Source organism: Phragmites australis, chromosome 14 (genome assembly GCF_958298935.1).
Source record: "Phragmites australis chromosome 14, lpPhrAust1.1, whole genome shotgun sequence".
Lineage (NCBI taxonomy): Eukaryota > Viridiplantae > Streptophyta > Magnoliopsida > Poales > Poaceae > Phragmites > Phragmites australis.
The window spans coordinates 19,247,236-19,263,577 of record NC_084934.1 but is presented as its reverse complement, the minus strand read 5'-3'; the positions used below and the strand labels follow the sequence as shown (position 1 = coordinate 19,263,577).

Below are 16,342 nucleotides of genomic sequence, written 5' to 3'. Positions count from 1 at the left end.
TATCTGCCCCGGGATCGAATTCACTCCGCAGCTTAACCCGATGGATGCAGGCTCATATTTCCGCTCACGCGGGTGTACTCACTTATTAGTGTTATAAAATCATATTTATATAAGTAACCAATCACAATCTCAACTTTTGTATCCACTTATACAACCTAATATTCGATTAACCAAACAGAAATTCATCTTAGTTTATCCAAACAAATACAACCAACCAAATACTCTTATTTTCAATAAATATGACTCTACTCAACCTACATATATAGTTCATATAGGCAAAACCTCGTACGAACAACAAAAACACCCATAGTATGCAGCGACTAATAAAAGTGAGACAAAATTCCAATGAGTCTTTTGCTAAAAAAAAATTGTGTTATAAAGGGATGACTCGAAATTTAAAAGAGACTTTTAGGCATTTTTCAACTTTCCCTATAAACCATATATATCTAAATGTATGTTAAGGAGGCTTATAAGAAAGGTTTTTTAGGTTATGTTATTATAAATATTATGGTTTTAAAATATATCACTATATTTTTTACTTATAAAAATATCATTATAAATTTATTGAAATTGGATCATATCATTATAAATCTTCTGAAAATGGATACATGTCATTACGAATCTTTTAAAATTGAATCCATATCGATATAAATCTCATGAAATTAGATCCATATTGTTACGAAACAGGCATCGAAACTAAGGTAATGATATTAATCTAGTTTCATTAGATTTAAAATGACATCATTTCAAATACCGCAATATCGTGGCATATTTCAAAACCGTCCGAGCGAGGAGTTGTTTGCTTCGATATGATCTTTCAAAGCAGCCGCCGACGCCGGCGACTACCCCGAGCTGCGCGACGATGCCCGCGGTAACCCTAGATCCCTCCGAGCGAGGAGGCGGAGGCCCTCCACTACGCCGCCGCCGCCTCCCTATCCGCCGAGTCCGGTCTCGTCCGTGCCTTCCGCGGCGGCGCGGGAGCGACACCAACCGTCACGGTCGGCGAGTTCTTGGAGCGGATTCACCGCTTCATCCAGTTAGAGAGTGTCTGGCATGTGATCCGGCTGGAGGGCACCAGTTACGTGCTCGCGGGCATCTACCTGACCCGCTTCACCCGCAGCCCCGCGGCGCGGGAGGCGCAGGTCTTGGTCGAACCGGTCACCGCGCACCGCCTCGTAGCCGTCGCGCTGTTCCTGGGCGCCAAGTTCGGCGGCCCTGACAACACCCTCCCCAAGAGATGGACAGTCGTGTTCGAGGTCAGCTCGGACCTCGCGATCCGCGCGGGCGAGATGGCCGCTCTCGAGGAGCGCTTCCTGCGCGCCGTCGACTACCGCCTCTTCGTCCACGGCGAGGGCTTCAAGTGTTCTGCAGGGTTCTAGAGCAGGGGTCGCGTGCGCCGCGCGGGAGCTGCGGCGGCAGGAAGAGGAAGGCGACTGCGTCGGTCGGAGAGGAGGACGAGCGCCGCCGCGTCCTGCCTTGCCTGCCGCCCCCAGTCGTTGTTTCTAATTAGGGATTCCGATGTTAACATTTCGTTCTGCTTGTTCTTGTCTGTCTATTTTGCTGCAGGTACAAGTCTGCAAGTAGAAGATGGCCGTCGTCGAGTCGAGGATGGCTGCCGGCCAGAGTGGAGAAGACGGCGGCCGGTGTTGGAGTAGGATGTTTTGAGCTACTGTGAGCTCAGTGAAAGAGTCTACTAGGTTTCTGAAGATTTGAAGTCAATAAAAAGGACACAATGCCGTGTTATGTGTTAGTTTAGTGTTAGGCAAGGTGAAAACGGTACGGAATCGGTCTTTGTATTTGAATATTTTTTGTTTGAAATGGATTCGAATACGAATAGTTCGGATACGAATATGATTATGGGTAATCGGAAACGAATACAAAACGAATACGACCGACGAATATTTATCGGAACATGAAAGACCACTCAAATTATATGTAAGATCGTAACAAAAGCAAAGAACATATTTATACTAGGAAGTTACTACGCAATAGTTGAGATAATTTGATTCATACACTTGGTCACTTAGTTAAAAAACAACATAACTTAGTTCATCATAACTTCACAAGCTCACACGTTATGCTTCGTATAAATTCACACAGACACAATACTTAGACTAAGTACACATATTTAAACTTAGTTTATCACAAACTTACAAAGCTAGTAAAAGATTAAAGATAACATATACACGTTATGCAGGTCTGCCGCCGTAAGGGAAGAAGAAGGCGAGGGCGCCCACCCCTGTGCTGCACGCAGCAGCGAGCGTGGACAGCACCACAGTCGGGTTGGACCGGAACCGGCAGACAACCACATCCCTGCCCTTGATCGACGTCCCGTATGGCGGCTAACGATCGAGATAGAAGCATCCTGTTTAAAAAAGTAAACATATTGCTCTAACGGGCGACATATTTAAAAATAAAAAATATTTTATTCTCTTGCTCTCAAAATTCAAAACACTATCAAAATTATTATGAAAAATTATGATCTAGCTCTAAAACAAATTCAGATAAAAATATGATATGTACAATGAGAAACAAAAAAGACAAATTACATTGTTGGAGTAGAATTTATTTTAGAGGTAGATTATAGGATCCTCTACGGTATATATTTTTTCAAAAAATTTCATGATTATTTCAATAATGTTTTGAATTTTGAGAGCATTATAATGCTGTTTCAGCCCCTGGGTTTTGGATAATATCCGAACTCAGGTAGTCCGGATATCCGATGTTGGTCAATTCCGTTGAAAACTGCTACACCGATTCCAATACCGATTCCGGGAAAAAAAAATATCTGATACCGACTCCGAGCCGAAAATATCCAATGCAGATTTTTAAAAAAAACTATCCATTTCCGGTTCCGACTCGGATCGGCCGGAAATTATCCGAGCCATTTTCACCCCCTAGTGTTAGGTGTGATTAGGAAGTGATTCTTCAGTTCGAGGTTTCTATGTGATTCTTCTGTGTAAGGCTTTCAGAACAGAGACAATAAAGTATGAAATTGTTTTGTTTCTGGTGCATGGAGATTGTCCCCATCTACTTGTTTACATCTGTATGTGATTCTTCAATTCGGTTGTTCTTCTTTAGTTGTTTCTACTTGTTCTTGTCTACTGTGTGCAGGTAGAAGATGTCCACCGTCGAGAGGAGGATGGCGGCTGACCGGAGTGAAGACAGACGCCCGGGGTCGGACTACGGTGGACTGATCGTCGCCGGACTGCAGTGCAAAGTCTTAGCTTCAGTGTAGGGTGTTTGGAGCGACTGCTAGCTCAGTGTTACTAGCAACTCCACTGTTGAGGAATAGAGCCAGTGAAAGAGTATACTAAGGTCCTCTAGATTTCAAGTTAGTGTTTCAGTTCGAGATTTGTATGTAATTTTCCTGTGTAATACTCGATATCAATAGAAGAGATTAATAAAGAGTTACCCTATTTGTGTCGTCACTTCTCACATTTTTTCTGGTGGACTGAGGTGAGAAAGAACCAAATATAACAAATAAGTAATAATTCTAACATTGCAAAGAGAAGCTCAAACTCTTAACAGGTGGCACATATAACCCTGACGTGTCAAATGCACAACAGATTCCATACACTACTACATTCATATATACAGCATGTACGTCCGGTACGGCTAGTTCTACTTCTACCATGAATTCAGTCGACCACAGCCCATGATCCCAAGGATCCGCACAAATTTATGAGCGTTTGAACACCTCTGCAACAACTTCAATTCAAGCCATCTGACCTTAGCAATTAGCAGGTCAGAGCGATTTGTACTTTTCGATGAGATGCGATGCGTGCAGGCGAGACGTCGGCGTGATGGTGCACCCCAGGTTCCGCAGGTAGGATATCTGCAGTTGGACGCGCAGGGGAATCAAGTTCAATTTTAGTTTGATATAATAGAAACCGACATGGGCTTGAAAAACAACAGGCAGAATCATGGCGAGCAGAGATCGGACGACAATGTAATTCTGAAAAACTAACAAGTTGATGGCGAAGAAATTAGAGCATTGACAGCGAGAAAAACAGGGAGTTCTGAGATAACTGACCTGCTTAGCTGTAGGTTCTGAGGAGCCCATGGAGTTCTCTATCCTCTGCTTTTGGAAATGTTCCTGAAACAAACCACAGGATTAAGGGTCTTCAGAAGGACAGAGCGCCCCCGGCAACTGATTTAAGATGATTCCTTTGAAGTAAAGATGCAAGATATTCGTGATAGTCCAAGAACTTGCCTGTCTTTCTCTCGTCAAATGACTCCGCTTGTCAATAGGAATTTGTTCCCACTTGATAACCTGAAGTTCACAGTATTGAATTAGTTATTTATTATTAAGGAAAAGTAACAAAATGACCAAGGCATAATACTGGGAAAATAATAACTCACATATTGTGCATAACCAAATGCTTCATCACCACTTAGGAATGACTTCAGCTTGCGCAAGACATCCTGGATAAACTTGCCATCAGTTTTGCAAGGTTAAGCTCTCCAAAACAAAAGAACTTTTGTGTAAGGCAAATGTACACATTGATTAGCTACGTGACCCATAACTAATACAGATGATGAAAAAAAACAGTGCCAACAAGAATATAATAAACAATCACGAAGAACATATATAACTGAAAGGAGAATCAATAAGGTCCATGATTCTTTGAGATGGGAAAGAGAGGACAAGAGGTCACCTTGCGCTTGTATTCTTTACCTCGTAAGCGTTCATCAATCACAAAGCTGATCTGAAAAAGCAAGTACACATCCAACATGAAATACCCATAAAGGGCAATGACAATCTCAAAGCTTCAGAGTTCAATGTCACAACTCGCAGTCACAAAACTGCATCACAGAAATTTAGCCTGAATATTCACGTACAGTGAAGAATTCAGTACCTTATAAAGCAGTCTCTTTGGATTTTGAAATGCCTGCTTCTTGGCCCAATGATGAAATATATGTGAGATTACTGATCTATCATCAATTTCGAACCTAAAAAAGGATTGATGAGTAAAGTGAAGCAAGGGAACAAATGTAAACCAATTTATGCAAATAGAGTAGCAAAGCGAAGCTTGCATGAATGAATACGATGAAAGTTCTTCAAAAACAAAGTAATTATGCAAAGGAGAAATAACATATTTTCACCACTAGAAAACTCAAAATATTCACATGAAACAAAGTTAAAAAGAAATTTCAGATCACATAAAGATGATTACCTTTTCAAGAAATCATTAGCAAGGCATGACTGTTCTGGGTACGGTGAAGTTTCGTTCTGTTCCGCAATAGGCTTTTCAATTGATGTATCCCCTTCAGAGTCATCAAAAGGAATGTCCCCAGAAGGCTGTTCAGAAATTTTTCTGAGAGTCCCCTCGCCCTATAAGTTAACAAAAGACAAAACGATTGCGAAGAATTATGCACATTTAAAATATATAGTTAGGGATAAATCTCACTCAGAGAAAAGATTAGACGTAGTAAAACTAGGTCTCACGGTATTGCTCACCTGCACCTCAAGAAGGTGACTAGGAATTTCCCTGAGGAAACGTGAAGGTTGAAGAAGCTGTGGGCCAACAGTTGAAGTCAGATTTTTTTTATATTTGTTTAAGGATAAGGACGAATACACAAAATAACATGCCTGACGATTAGAGTCAACTGTAACATGCAAGATGTACAATTTTTTACGAGTTCGCGTCATCGCAACATAGAATAACCTCCTCTCCTCCTGTAATTATGAACAAGTCACCAAGTACATACATTAAGTGATTAAGAACATATGAGGGAAGAAATAATTTTCGAACAAACCTCCAGTGTGCTTCCAGCTTCTTTCACAGAGCCATTGTACTCATGCAACAAAGGAATTTCTGCATCGTTTGCCTGTGTAAAGAAGCAAGGATCAACATGAAATACTTTTTTGACTAATTAATGCACTTTCTAATACATTATATTAGTACACAGTATACAGAAAAAGAAGAGTCATTTATTATAAAGCCATAATTATTTGGACTCGTCATCGACCTTCATTATTTTGCCACGTGTCACCAGAATTATGGAGAGAAAATCCATTAACTTTCTATCAGTTCTGTTGGTAATGTCATTAGACATGTACATGTGATTACTATTACACATGCACTGTTTCAAAAATCCTCTGCCAAGCCTGCTTAGGCTCTCGCTTAGAGCCTAATCGCTGCTAGACTGTCTAGGCAGCTGCCTAGCCTGCCTAATTGGCGATTAGGTGCTAGGAACGCCTAGCACCACATTTATGACAAAGCATTTGTAGCTGTAGGTGAACTGCTGAAGAGTGAAGAAAATACCTGCACAATGAACACAACATCCCACTCCAAACCTTTTGACTGAAAAATTGCAAAAGGAAGATCATCACGTTTCCTAATGTCACAGGATTTCCAAGTGGCACAGCTGACAAACTAATTGCAGTCAAGAGATTTAAAAAAACCTGATGAATGGTTGTTAATGTGATGGAATTCTTATTTTCCTCCTTTCGGGATCGAAAATTTTCAGTTTCCCTCAAAGATATATAATCAATAAAAGCTTTAAGTGTAGAAGCACAGCCTTTCTCCTCACTCTTGCTGCTTCTCTCCATTGAACCAGAAAAATGTGTTGACAAGAAGTCAGACACATCATCCATTAAAAACTGAAAGACCTGCACTGATCCAACAAAAATTGATGTCACCTCTTGCATAAGCTACACCCAGAAGGATTCAAAATAACTTTCTTCCTTGCACAACATCCAAACCAAGAACTTTCTGGAGGACAGATGTATAAACATTAAGAGCATCAATGGGGTATGAACTTACTGATCTGATGTCATTGTCTTCATTTAACAATTTGCCATTGTCAGCATCAATAACTGCACGCTTTTCAAGAAGATATTTCTGCCAAAGTAATAGAATAGATACTTTCACAAAAGATTGAATAGAAATAAAGCTTGGGTGCAAATATTTAACAAAGATTAGTGGTGGTAAGCTAACTGCCTCAAGGTTTGGTAGGACAAGAAAACAAGAACGCATAGGAGGAACTATGCATGCTCCATGACCTCATGACCTCAACAGCCACAACCATGTATTCCACCACTAGGCTACACGGGTGTCCCCGTTGATAGAATATCTATGAATAGTTTATTGTGTACCAATAAAAATATGTAGACTCTATTGCTTAGCTTTGCACTTTGTACTGCATAAATAATCTGCACTAGACACCTAGCATGATTTGATCATAGAACAAGTTTCAAACTATGCATGGTACACAACAATGTCACAATGAACGAAGCACACATCATGGCGATATGGTTTACAATAGCAAGCTGATAAAGGCACATGCCAATTTGGTAGATGGTTGCTCCTATGGATAGGCATTGATTGATAGGTTTCCATCCTGCCTAGGGATGGCACTCCAATAGGTTACAATCTTGATTTTGTGTCCGCAGGCACGTTCCTGGGGCCAAAGTTGTGCCCAATATGCAAATGTAATCCAACAACTTAACCTGTTGTTTGTTCCTTAACCAAGGCATGAATTATGATTTTATTTGGTCTCATGGGTAAAAAGGCATTTGAACTATTACTTCTAAAACAAACTTATAAATATTGCTTTTAAAGACACTTTTTCTCTCCCAACAATTCACTGATCATACACGAAATGACGAAGGGACAAAACACTAAACAAAAGGTGAAGCTTATTGAATAGAATTGCAACAAGTTAACTGAACCTGAGGTAGCATATCTCCTGCAGAGGAAATGATGACTGAAACTGATTGTTCCTGAGCCACAGAAATGAAAAATTATAGCTGTTGAAGAACTAACAACAAGAATACAGAAACTTTTAAATAATACTACACCATTGCTGAATTGCTCATAGCATAAAAGAATATGCTAATCAAATGTAATTATTTATTCAATGGCATGGGTCGACTATCAGCCCAGTAGGCAGACATTGCGCAAATGATGAATTGTTTACTAGGTTGTAGTTTTCACAGGAATTAGAATTCCTATCGACACACGGGTGTGAGAGCTCAAGTTTTGTTAGTTTATTATCTGTGTGTGCTTTCCATAGATGTTTACTTTTTTATGAATCATTTTTCCTTTTACGTGATATGGAAGGATTCAGTAACACTGCAATACATAAATAATGCAATGAGATGGCCATAGATTGCAGAAATATTCAGTACAAAACGGCTAGTGCAACAAATTCTCCATACCCTCTCAACAAGTTTTGATAGGCTATCCAAGGTTGATAAAACCTTACGTCCTTGAGTGATCTGGGCCCTACAGCCAACAGAATGAGACAATCAGAATAAAGTTGTACTTTACTGATCCATAAGCATGGAAAACAACAATAACTCACAAAGAAAAAAGGTGTAAAATCTAAGACTAAAATGGTAACTATTTAATGGTTGTTCTCAAATGGGAGGCGGTTGTGCAGCTCAATCACGCACAACATACATATACAAATCATTTCCCTGTAACAAGAACATGCATGCAAGATTATTTTTTCATTAACAAGTTTCATTTCAAAAGGAAGATTATTTTCTTTAAGAAGGAAAATAAATGTAACGGCTTCTTTCCCAAACTATTATAAGAAGAAGGGAACAACCTTTTGAAGGTACCAGAGACCTTTGCGCTGAAGATGTCAGTAGCAGCGGATATAAAACTACACTTTCTAGCCAAAGAAATCTTTTCAACATGATCTATAATCTGATAATTAGAAAAGCACAGCAATTGTCAAATATATGCAGATATTTAACAGCGAGGAACAAAAAGAAAAGAACTTAATCGGGTAAAATTTGAACCTTTGTCTTTTCTTCCTTGTCACTAGGTAAAAGGGCCTTGAAGGCTTGACGCCATGGGCCATCATCACAGCCAGGTAATGTGGTCCGAAGTATTGCCATGATAGCTTTGATGACCTGGAATAATTGCATGGTAAAGCACTTACATTGTGACACAACTGAAAACTGATAGCATGCAGAGGGTTATTACTTTCTTTGCATGCAGAGGTTTGTTAAGTAACTGTAAATAATGAGTGCACTAACAAGTATTGTTGCTTCCTATTAAACTGGTAAAGAATGAGACAGACGTTGCGATTTGCTAAAGAAAACAAAATGCCAAGCTCAGGCCAGCGCATCTTCCCAAAAAAGGGTAAGGCAAACATCTGGTGTGGTTGAATTCTGGAACAATAGATAACAATAGCTATATCTTACATCAACCTAATCAATATAACTATATATATATAGTGAATAGATATTTAGCATAAGAACTAACGATAACATATGATTGTGTAATATATTCCAGTAGGTTCCCTTGCTAGTTCCTTTTAAAGGGGAAAAAAGCCAATTTGTAAAGCATAAAAATTTTCCAAGCTTCAAAATGTTACTGCTACCAAGGGCTATAAAACTGACAGTTATGAAAGAAAGCCTGAAAACCATGAGAAATTGCTACTTTGCGACAAATGTCATAAGTAAATTAAATCCTACTACCTTTTTCCTGTAGAAAGCCACACCATGAACATTAAAGGGAATTTTCCTGTTGCGGAAGGACACTTGGAACGTTTTGCCAGTTACCTGTGTAGGAGAAACTTAGGCCGCAAGCATAACCAAAATATGGTTCCAAAAACATATATAGTACAAGACTTTTCAACCTGTCTTCGATATAGGACAGCAATGTTGCCAAAGTTGCAGCCTTCAGCTGAACTAGACGTAGTTTCAATGATTTTGTCGATAACAAATGCACATTGTGAATCTTCACTATGGCACTCCTTGACAGTGATCTATGCAAAAATTGAGGGTTAGATATGTAACTGGAAGGATGCAAGAACAAATGGCAACTATCCATTTGTGCCATCTACAATGTTACCTTACACCCAGAAGGGTTGTCAGTCTCAACAAGTTTATGGTGATGCCGTTTAGTGTTGTTATGAATTAGAGCTGTTGCTGCTTCAACAATTGCCCGTGTGGACCGGTAGTTCTTGCTCAACCTGATCTGCAGTCATCAGCATAGACACATATCAACAGACAACACAGGATGTAAGACGATCCAAAAGTGTCCATGGAGACACCGCAAATACCTCTTTGTGATTTGGAAAATCTCTACGAAATGAATCAAAGCCAGAAATATCGGCGCCGTTGAAACTGAAGATGGACTAACATAAGACAAGACAAAGTTAAAGACACCAAAAAAAAAATCCAGAAACCAAAAGCTCTAAAGTTTTGGGATGATGAATGTGAATCAAAATTTGTGTACCTGATCTTCATCACCAACGATAGTTACACGATTGTGGGAAGACAGAATCTTCAGAAGACAATATTGCATAGCACTTGTATCCTGAAACTCATCAACTACAATTGCCTGCCACATATCCTGGCACTCTTTGTATACTGCACAGGCAAGCAACACACTCCTCTTAATCAACAACTCATCAAAGTAAACGATAATACGATATTACGAGATTAGAACTGAAACTACCTTCAGGAAACTTCGTGAGAAGGGTTATGGATGAGTTAATAAAATCATGGTAATCAAGAGCATTACAAGACCTTAATATTTCATTGTAGTGCCGAAGAACTGAAGCCTACTCAAAAAAAAAAAAATGCAGGCAAAGGTCAATTTGGTCATTAGAATGAAGCATGAAAAATGAGTTACACCCAGAAGGACAGCTTACTCCTGTCAAATCACCCTTCTTTTCATACTCCTCTGGAGTTCTTCCTGAAGCTTTTGCCTGTAAGGAAAGATGGAAAGGTTTGGTAAAAATAAAATGCAGATACCGTAAAGGTCTGCACGGCAACAAAACAGCCATGTTGTGGATACGTAATTAATTTTCCTGGAAAAAACTCTTGAGACCACTACTTTCACACAGCCCACGTTGATAGATTTGATCAGGCGCAAGACTTAGTGTGATAGACATTATAATACAAAGCCCAGAAACTGAATGGACCAATATGTCTCAGACAGTGAAGTTCCTAGCCATGACTACCATTCTAGCACTTCAAGTGACCATATTCTGTCCAGAACAAAGCTAAATATGGTCCAAAATTTAATATGTCTTCCTAGATACGATTTTTGTGAGGTAGGGTTAACTAGTATTAATGCAATTGTGACATATAAAAGAAGACCTTTCTGATCTGGTTCTATTAGTTGTCATGCATTAACTATCTTACTCCTAACATTAGGGGTGAAAATGGGCCGGATTTTCCCCGCCCGCCTGATCCCTCAAACCGTTTTAGATGCTAATCGGATATCGGATATCCAAAAGATATCTCGGATATTGGATCGGATCTCAAATAGCTATATCGGATTCGGATGTAGGAAAGCAAGTATCTATCAGATATCGGATATCCGAGAATAAAATCAAATACATCCGAAGACTATCCGACAACTATCTGAGACTACCTTCCGGAGCTTTTAACTTTTTCATACGAAGACGGATGAAGATGATCTTCATATGAAAATTATAGCTCTCGATAAGATCTACAAGTTTGTAGTTGATATTTTTTCATTTGAAGTTATTAATATGTTCAGCCAGCATATTGGGCATTCGTAACTTCTCCGATTTTGCTCTAACGTAACTCCTTCCATGAGAGTATATTGCTAAATTGCTTGTTTGACCTCTAATATACTTGAGTTTTGGATACGTGGAATGGTCGAACAATCATAACATATGCGATATATATGGTTGTTGCTTTTACTCAATATCTGAATAAATATTCGTGACCGATATTGTTTGTATCTGACTCATCACATATTCGATCTGTATTCGTGACCAAGACTATCCACATTCGTATCTGTATCCGACACTATCCATGTCGGACTCCAATTCCGATGAAAAAATGTGAGATGGGATATAGGATCGGCGATATCCGTTTGTATCCGATCCGATTACACCCCAACCTAACATGTGTGTTCATAGTTTGGCACTAGCTTCTAATTTAAGTATGTCCACCAATTCTGTTGCAAAGAATTTTTGCAATTTCGTTTTATATCTTAATCAGAACTTCTGTACTTTATCTTGGGATCTTGGTTTGGATGTCATGTTTCTGAGAAACTAATCTATAACGTATTTGGCTTGCTATGCTCTAAAACAGTGTCTAAGAAGCACAGTAAAGTTGTTCCTTTAACATTTTGAGGTGTGCATTTGTAGCAGCAAAATGGGAATTCGCAGATAGTCTCTAAATAATCTGGACCACTTTACGCAGATGCAAACTTATTGTGGAACTTAAAAGAAATTTAACAGTAAGGAAATGTGAAAGTGACTGCCTAGTCCCCTTGTAAAGCTCCAATGCATCAGTGCAAAGAGGGCACTCAAAAGTCAAAACTGAAATGTATGTGGTGAATTCATCAAAAGGAGAAGGCACCTGTGTAATAAACTTCTGCCATTTCTTAGCTTTGTCTTTAAAAGAATTTTTTATGTCTCCATCATGTTGCTTAGTTGTATCTCCTAGACCATTGTTTTTGTCATTTTCCAATAAGCGCTCCGCCTCAATAACAGCCCTCCGTTGTTGTCCATGTCCATAGATTACAAATTCAGATGTGCGTCCTAGCCTTCAAAGGATTATAAAGAAAAAAATGTGAAAAAAAAAATGTGTGGCTAAGCATTCAAGTATCTCCAATAATGAGTATGCTTGATAAACTGTAAGAACAAGTGTATTGAAACAAGAGCATAAAGATGAAACAAGAAGATCGTAACATTAGATAGTATGATATATCATTGTATATATTTGTCCATCAACGACTTTGCTGGACATTGGAGTGCAGTTGGATATTATCAGTACTTTACTACATATTAAAATGTTTCATGTTAATATGTGCATCTCGGACTTCTAATTGCTAGCCATCACAATTGAAAACCATAATCTAAGTTAAACCCAAGAACAAGAATTTACATTTGACACGATTTTTGCCAAGGGTCCATTTACTTTCATATTTTCTTCAGAGCAAGTGTTGTACATCAGTGATTCTATTAATATGCAGCAATTCAGTATGTTGAGCAGAAGAATAGCAAAATTCATTGCACTTTAAGTATATTGTACCAACAGAAAAGGCATACTTTTCAGCATGTGTCCTGCAAAGCTGCAAGCAAAATGAGTGAAATGTGCTTATTGCAATCTCCTTGGCAACTGCCTTCCCCACCACTGCCCCTATTCGATCCCTCATTTCTGAGGCAGCAGCTGTTGTGAATGTCATAGCAAGAATGTTCGATGGTGGAATTCCCTTGTCATAAGGAAAAAAGACATGTGACTATGTGAGCTTCAAATATCATTAAATACTACTTTTATAGTGATTATATGAAACATTAAGCCGTACCTTTTTGAGCAGTGTGAGCACCCTACCAACCATTGTGGAAGTCTTTGAGTCATGCCAGTTACAGTTACAGGGGGGAAATTAGTATATACAAAAGCATGGAACTGGTCACGACATAATATGACTTCCAACAGGTTCAATAAAGCTCAACAAAATGGCACATTTGTAAATTCTAAGTCAAAACAAAGTTTATGAAATCACCCACAGATATACAAATAATGCAACCAAAATGTCAAAAGAAAGTTTAGCATTTACACATTATCATGAACACTAACATTCAAAATTACCTAGACAAACAAGAGAGGTACAGGCAATAAACTTGGTTTCAATTCATCTACAATCATTTTAGTGTTTGGAAGGATAAATCCCTGGGGATATAGTTTCCTTATTTGGTATGATTTGTCATATTGAATCACGTCATTTGGGTTCTGATTACTTTTGGAAACAATATTTACTTGTAACAGCTACAAGAACAAAAGGTATGTATTCCTTAGACATTCATGTATTACTCTTGATCTGTTGAAACGATTTCGGTACACATGTTAAACCATGCATAAAATTGGCCACAACAGACCCAAGCAACTGAAACAATTGGCCTCAGTTGAGCCTGTTAATAAGAGAAAAAATTGAAGTTGGGGCCATTAATTAATGGCAAGAGTTAACTGTTACATATCTATAATATTGGATGCGAAGAAACTGTATTCAATAGATTCTTAATATATGTAAACAAAAGATAAAAAGACAGGTATATGTACCTTTCCACTTCCTGGACCAGCAACAATAATTAGTGGAACAGCCACATCACTACATGCAGCCTCCCTCTGCCTATCGTTCAGGGAGTGCAAATATTCATAGTACTTCCTTGGAGCACACCCTTCATCTTCCTTCATTTCTAGTTCCATATCTTGCAGCTCCTCCTGGCCCTTGGCAGTAGACAGGGTAGCATTCCCCTCATTGATAGCGGCATCAGCCTCCCCAAAGAATGCATCAACAAGCTATCTCCAAAAGAAAAGTAATCAAATGAAGTTGGCTAGAAACTTGATTTCAACCAAACCTACTCAATTCAATTTCTAATTTGTCCTGATTCTCCTTCCCCGACACAGGAAACATGAACTGTCTGACGTCCTACAACGATTCATCATTCCTTAAGTTAGGAAACAAAGTTATACCTCTCCACCCCCCTTTGCAATGGAAATTACTGGGGGAACTGAAGCATCTCCACACAATGCTACCAAGTCGTCTTTTTCCTCCCACTCCTTCATCCCCTCCTGGCACTTGGCAGGAGACTTGGTATGGTGCTCCTCGCTAATGGCATTGATCTTCCAGAAAGCATCTTCGAACTAAATTGCTCCCAAAAGAAATTCAAAACAATAAGTTCATCTTCAGACATCAGGAACCTCGACCAAATCGCAATATCATTTCAAGAAACAATGAATCCCAATTGTTCATGTTCATTATCCTATCTTCCCTGTCACAGAGCAATAAACATGAATTTTGCTGTGCTTCAGAGACCTTCCTAACTTCTAATTTCAAGAAACAGGCCTTTGCAGAAAAACATGGCTTTAAGGAAGTTATTCCAATCCACTCTCCTATTTGAAGAAACCAGAATCTTCATGATCTATAACTATTCAATGCACTTTACAAAACTTTCCCCATTTTCCTCTGATCCATGGAACCAGACACAAGCATGATGAATACAAAAAAGTCACATACCTCCCCACCCTCCGCTGTGATGGAAATAGAAGGCGGAAGCGAAGAATCACCAAACGAAAGCACCAAGCTTTCTTCTTCCTCCACCTCCTTCAGCGACTCTTGGCTATTGGCAGCAGACTGGGCATCACGCTCTTCACAAACGGCATTTTCCTCCTTCCAGAATGCATCCTCAAGCTAAGTTCCACCCAAAAGAGAGAATGATGTGAATTCCCTTTTAGAATCGACAATAACAGACTTGAATCCCAAAAGACACAAAAGCATTTCAATGAACCACCACTCTCCATGTGAGTCAGCCATTCTAGTTCACAACTGTTTCCCAATCCCAAACCAATCCCATTTCACAATGCCCCAGCTCTCCCCGTTTTCCTTATAATCTCAATAATTCTGCATTTGTAAAACTGAAATATGACCCCAAGATTCCTAGCCCTATTTCGAGGCACTTGAAGAAACCATAGTTATACCGTTGTGATCTCTGGTCCGGCATCGTCGATCATCGTCACCGCCCCGAGCGACCCTTCGCCCGTTTCCTTCTGCTTCTCCGCCGCCTCCATCTCTTTTTCCTTCTCCTTCCTGGCCTTGGACCGCGCGTGCTCCTCGCAGATGGCATCCACCTCCTGCAGAAAGGCCTCGTCCATCTCGTCCTCGTCCTCATCGCCCAGAAGGAACCCGCACGGCCTGGGCGCCTTCGTGAGGGGAGTTCTGTACTCGTACCCGTACCCGCATCGCTCCCCGCCGCCGCGCTGTTCCAGCGCGTTGCCGGAGACGTTGGCGAGGGGTCGGCGCGGCGGCGGGCATGGCGATTGCAGCGGGCGCTTGCAGGGGAGAAAAGGTGAGGGGCCGGAGGAGCCGCGGGGGTGGAGGGGGAGGGGGGAGGCGTTCTCCTTCCAGCGCGACATCGGTCGCCGGCGGCAAGGGTTTTGGGTGGAGAAGCGGATGCGCGGGACGCCCGGCGTTTCCTCTTTTTGAAAGGCGGATTGGGAGGTTGGGGGGAGGGGAGGGATTCCGAGTGGATCGGAATGGACGGATTAATTAATTTTTTTCCACTACGTGGGATGGTAATTTTTGACATGATATCTACTCAAGTAGTTATATATTAAAATGACATATAGGTCCATAAAATTTCTCATTTACCATTTTAAACCATTTTACACCGTCACATGGCAGCCCAAAGATCAGAATTTAGTATTAAGCATATATTAGTATTATGTCATTTTTTAAATCATGTTTTGAGTATTTTAAAATATTTTGAAAACAGATGTCTTTAGTTTATGCGCGTTTTCTGTCATGTATGTGTTCGAGGTTTCTATTCATCTCCGAAACTTTTTAGGAAAACCCAAATGCCTTGGTGAGAAAGAAGAAAGTAAAGA

General features: G+C 39.9%; 1 protein-coding gene and 1 pseudogene across 1 annotated transcript; one reads left to right on the top strand and one right to left on the bottom strand.

The window, feature by feature from the left end:
* Positions 1–450: 450 nt before the first annotated feature.
* On the top strand, positions 451–1,845 carry LOC133890296 (cyclin-P4-1-like; annotated as a pseudogene).
* Positions 1,846–3,455: 1,610 nt separating this feature from the next.
* LOC133891585 (ATP-dependent DNA helicase SRS2-like protein At4g25120) lies at positions 3,456–15,964 on the bottom strand. The gene is made up of 31 exons (XM_062332313.1): positions 15,437–15,964; positions 14,976–15,149; positions 14,432–14,602; positions 14,018–14,257; positions 13,266–13,307; positions 13,009–13,172; positions 12,317–12,503; positions 10,627–10,683; positions 10,431–10,536; positions 10,209–10,342; positions 10,033–10,107; positions 9,822–9,947; positions 9,607–9,735; positions 9,446–9,529; positions 8,762–8,875; positions 8,566–8,666; positions 8,171–8,237; positions 7,682–7,732; positions 6,774–6,851; positions 6,413–6,619; positions 6,273–6,311; positions 5,764–5,835; positions 5,597–5,683; positions 5,465–5,521; positions 5,181–5,338; positions 4,863–4,956; positions 4,662–4,712; positions 4,366–4,428; positions 4,217–4,276; positions 4,037–4,099; positions 3,456–3,838 (listed from the first exon to the last, which is right to left on the bottom strand). The coding sequence occupies exons 1-31, from the start codon at positions 15,869–15,871 to the stop codon at positions 3,749–3,751; spliced, it is 3,576 nt and encodes a 1,191-aa protein (XP_062188297.1). The 5' UTR covers positions 15,872–15,964; the 3' UTR covers positions 3,456–3,748.
* Positions 15,965–16,342: the final 378 nt, after the last annotated feature.

What these genes read in the sequence shown, in the direction of transcription:
- LOC133891585 (XM_062332313.1), bottom strand. Translation starts at nt 15,871, where the DNA reads ATGTCGCGCTGGAAGGAGAACGCCTCCCCCCTCCCCCTCCACCCCCGC. An exon ending in TGGCTTTCTACAGGAAAAAG is followed by an intron (nt 8,876 to 9,445) that starts GTAGTAGGATTT and finishes CAATTATTCCAG; the next exon opens with GTCATCAAAGCTATCATGGC. An exon ending in ATGTTGTGTTCATTGTGCAG is followed by an intron (nt 5,836 to 6,272) that starts GTATTTTCTTCA and finishes TTCTTTACACAG; the next exon opens with GCAAACGATGCAGAAATTCC.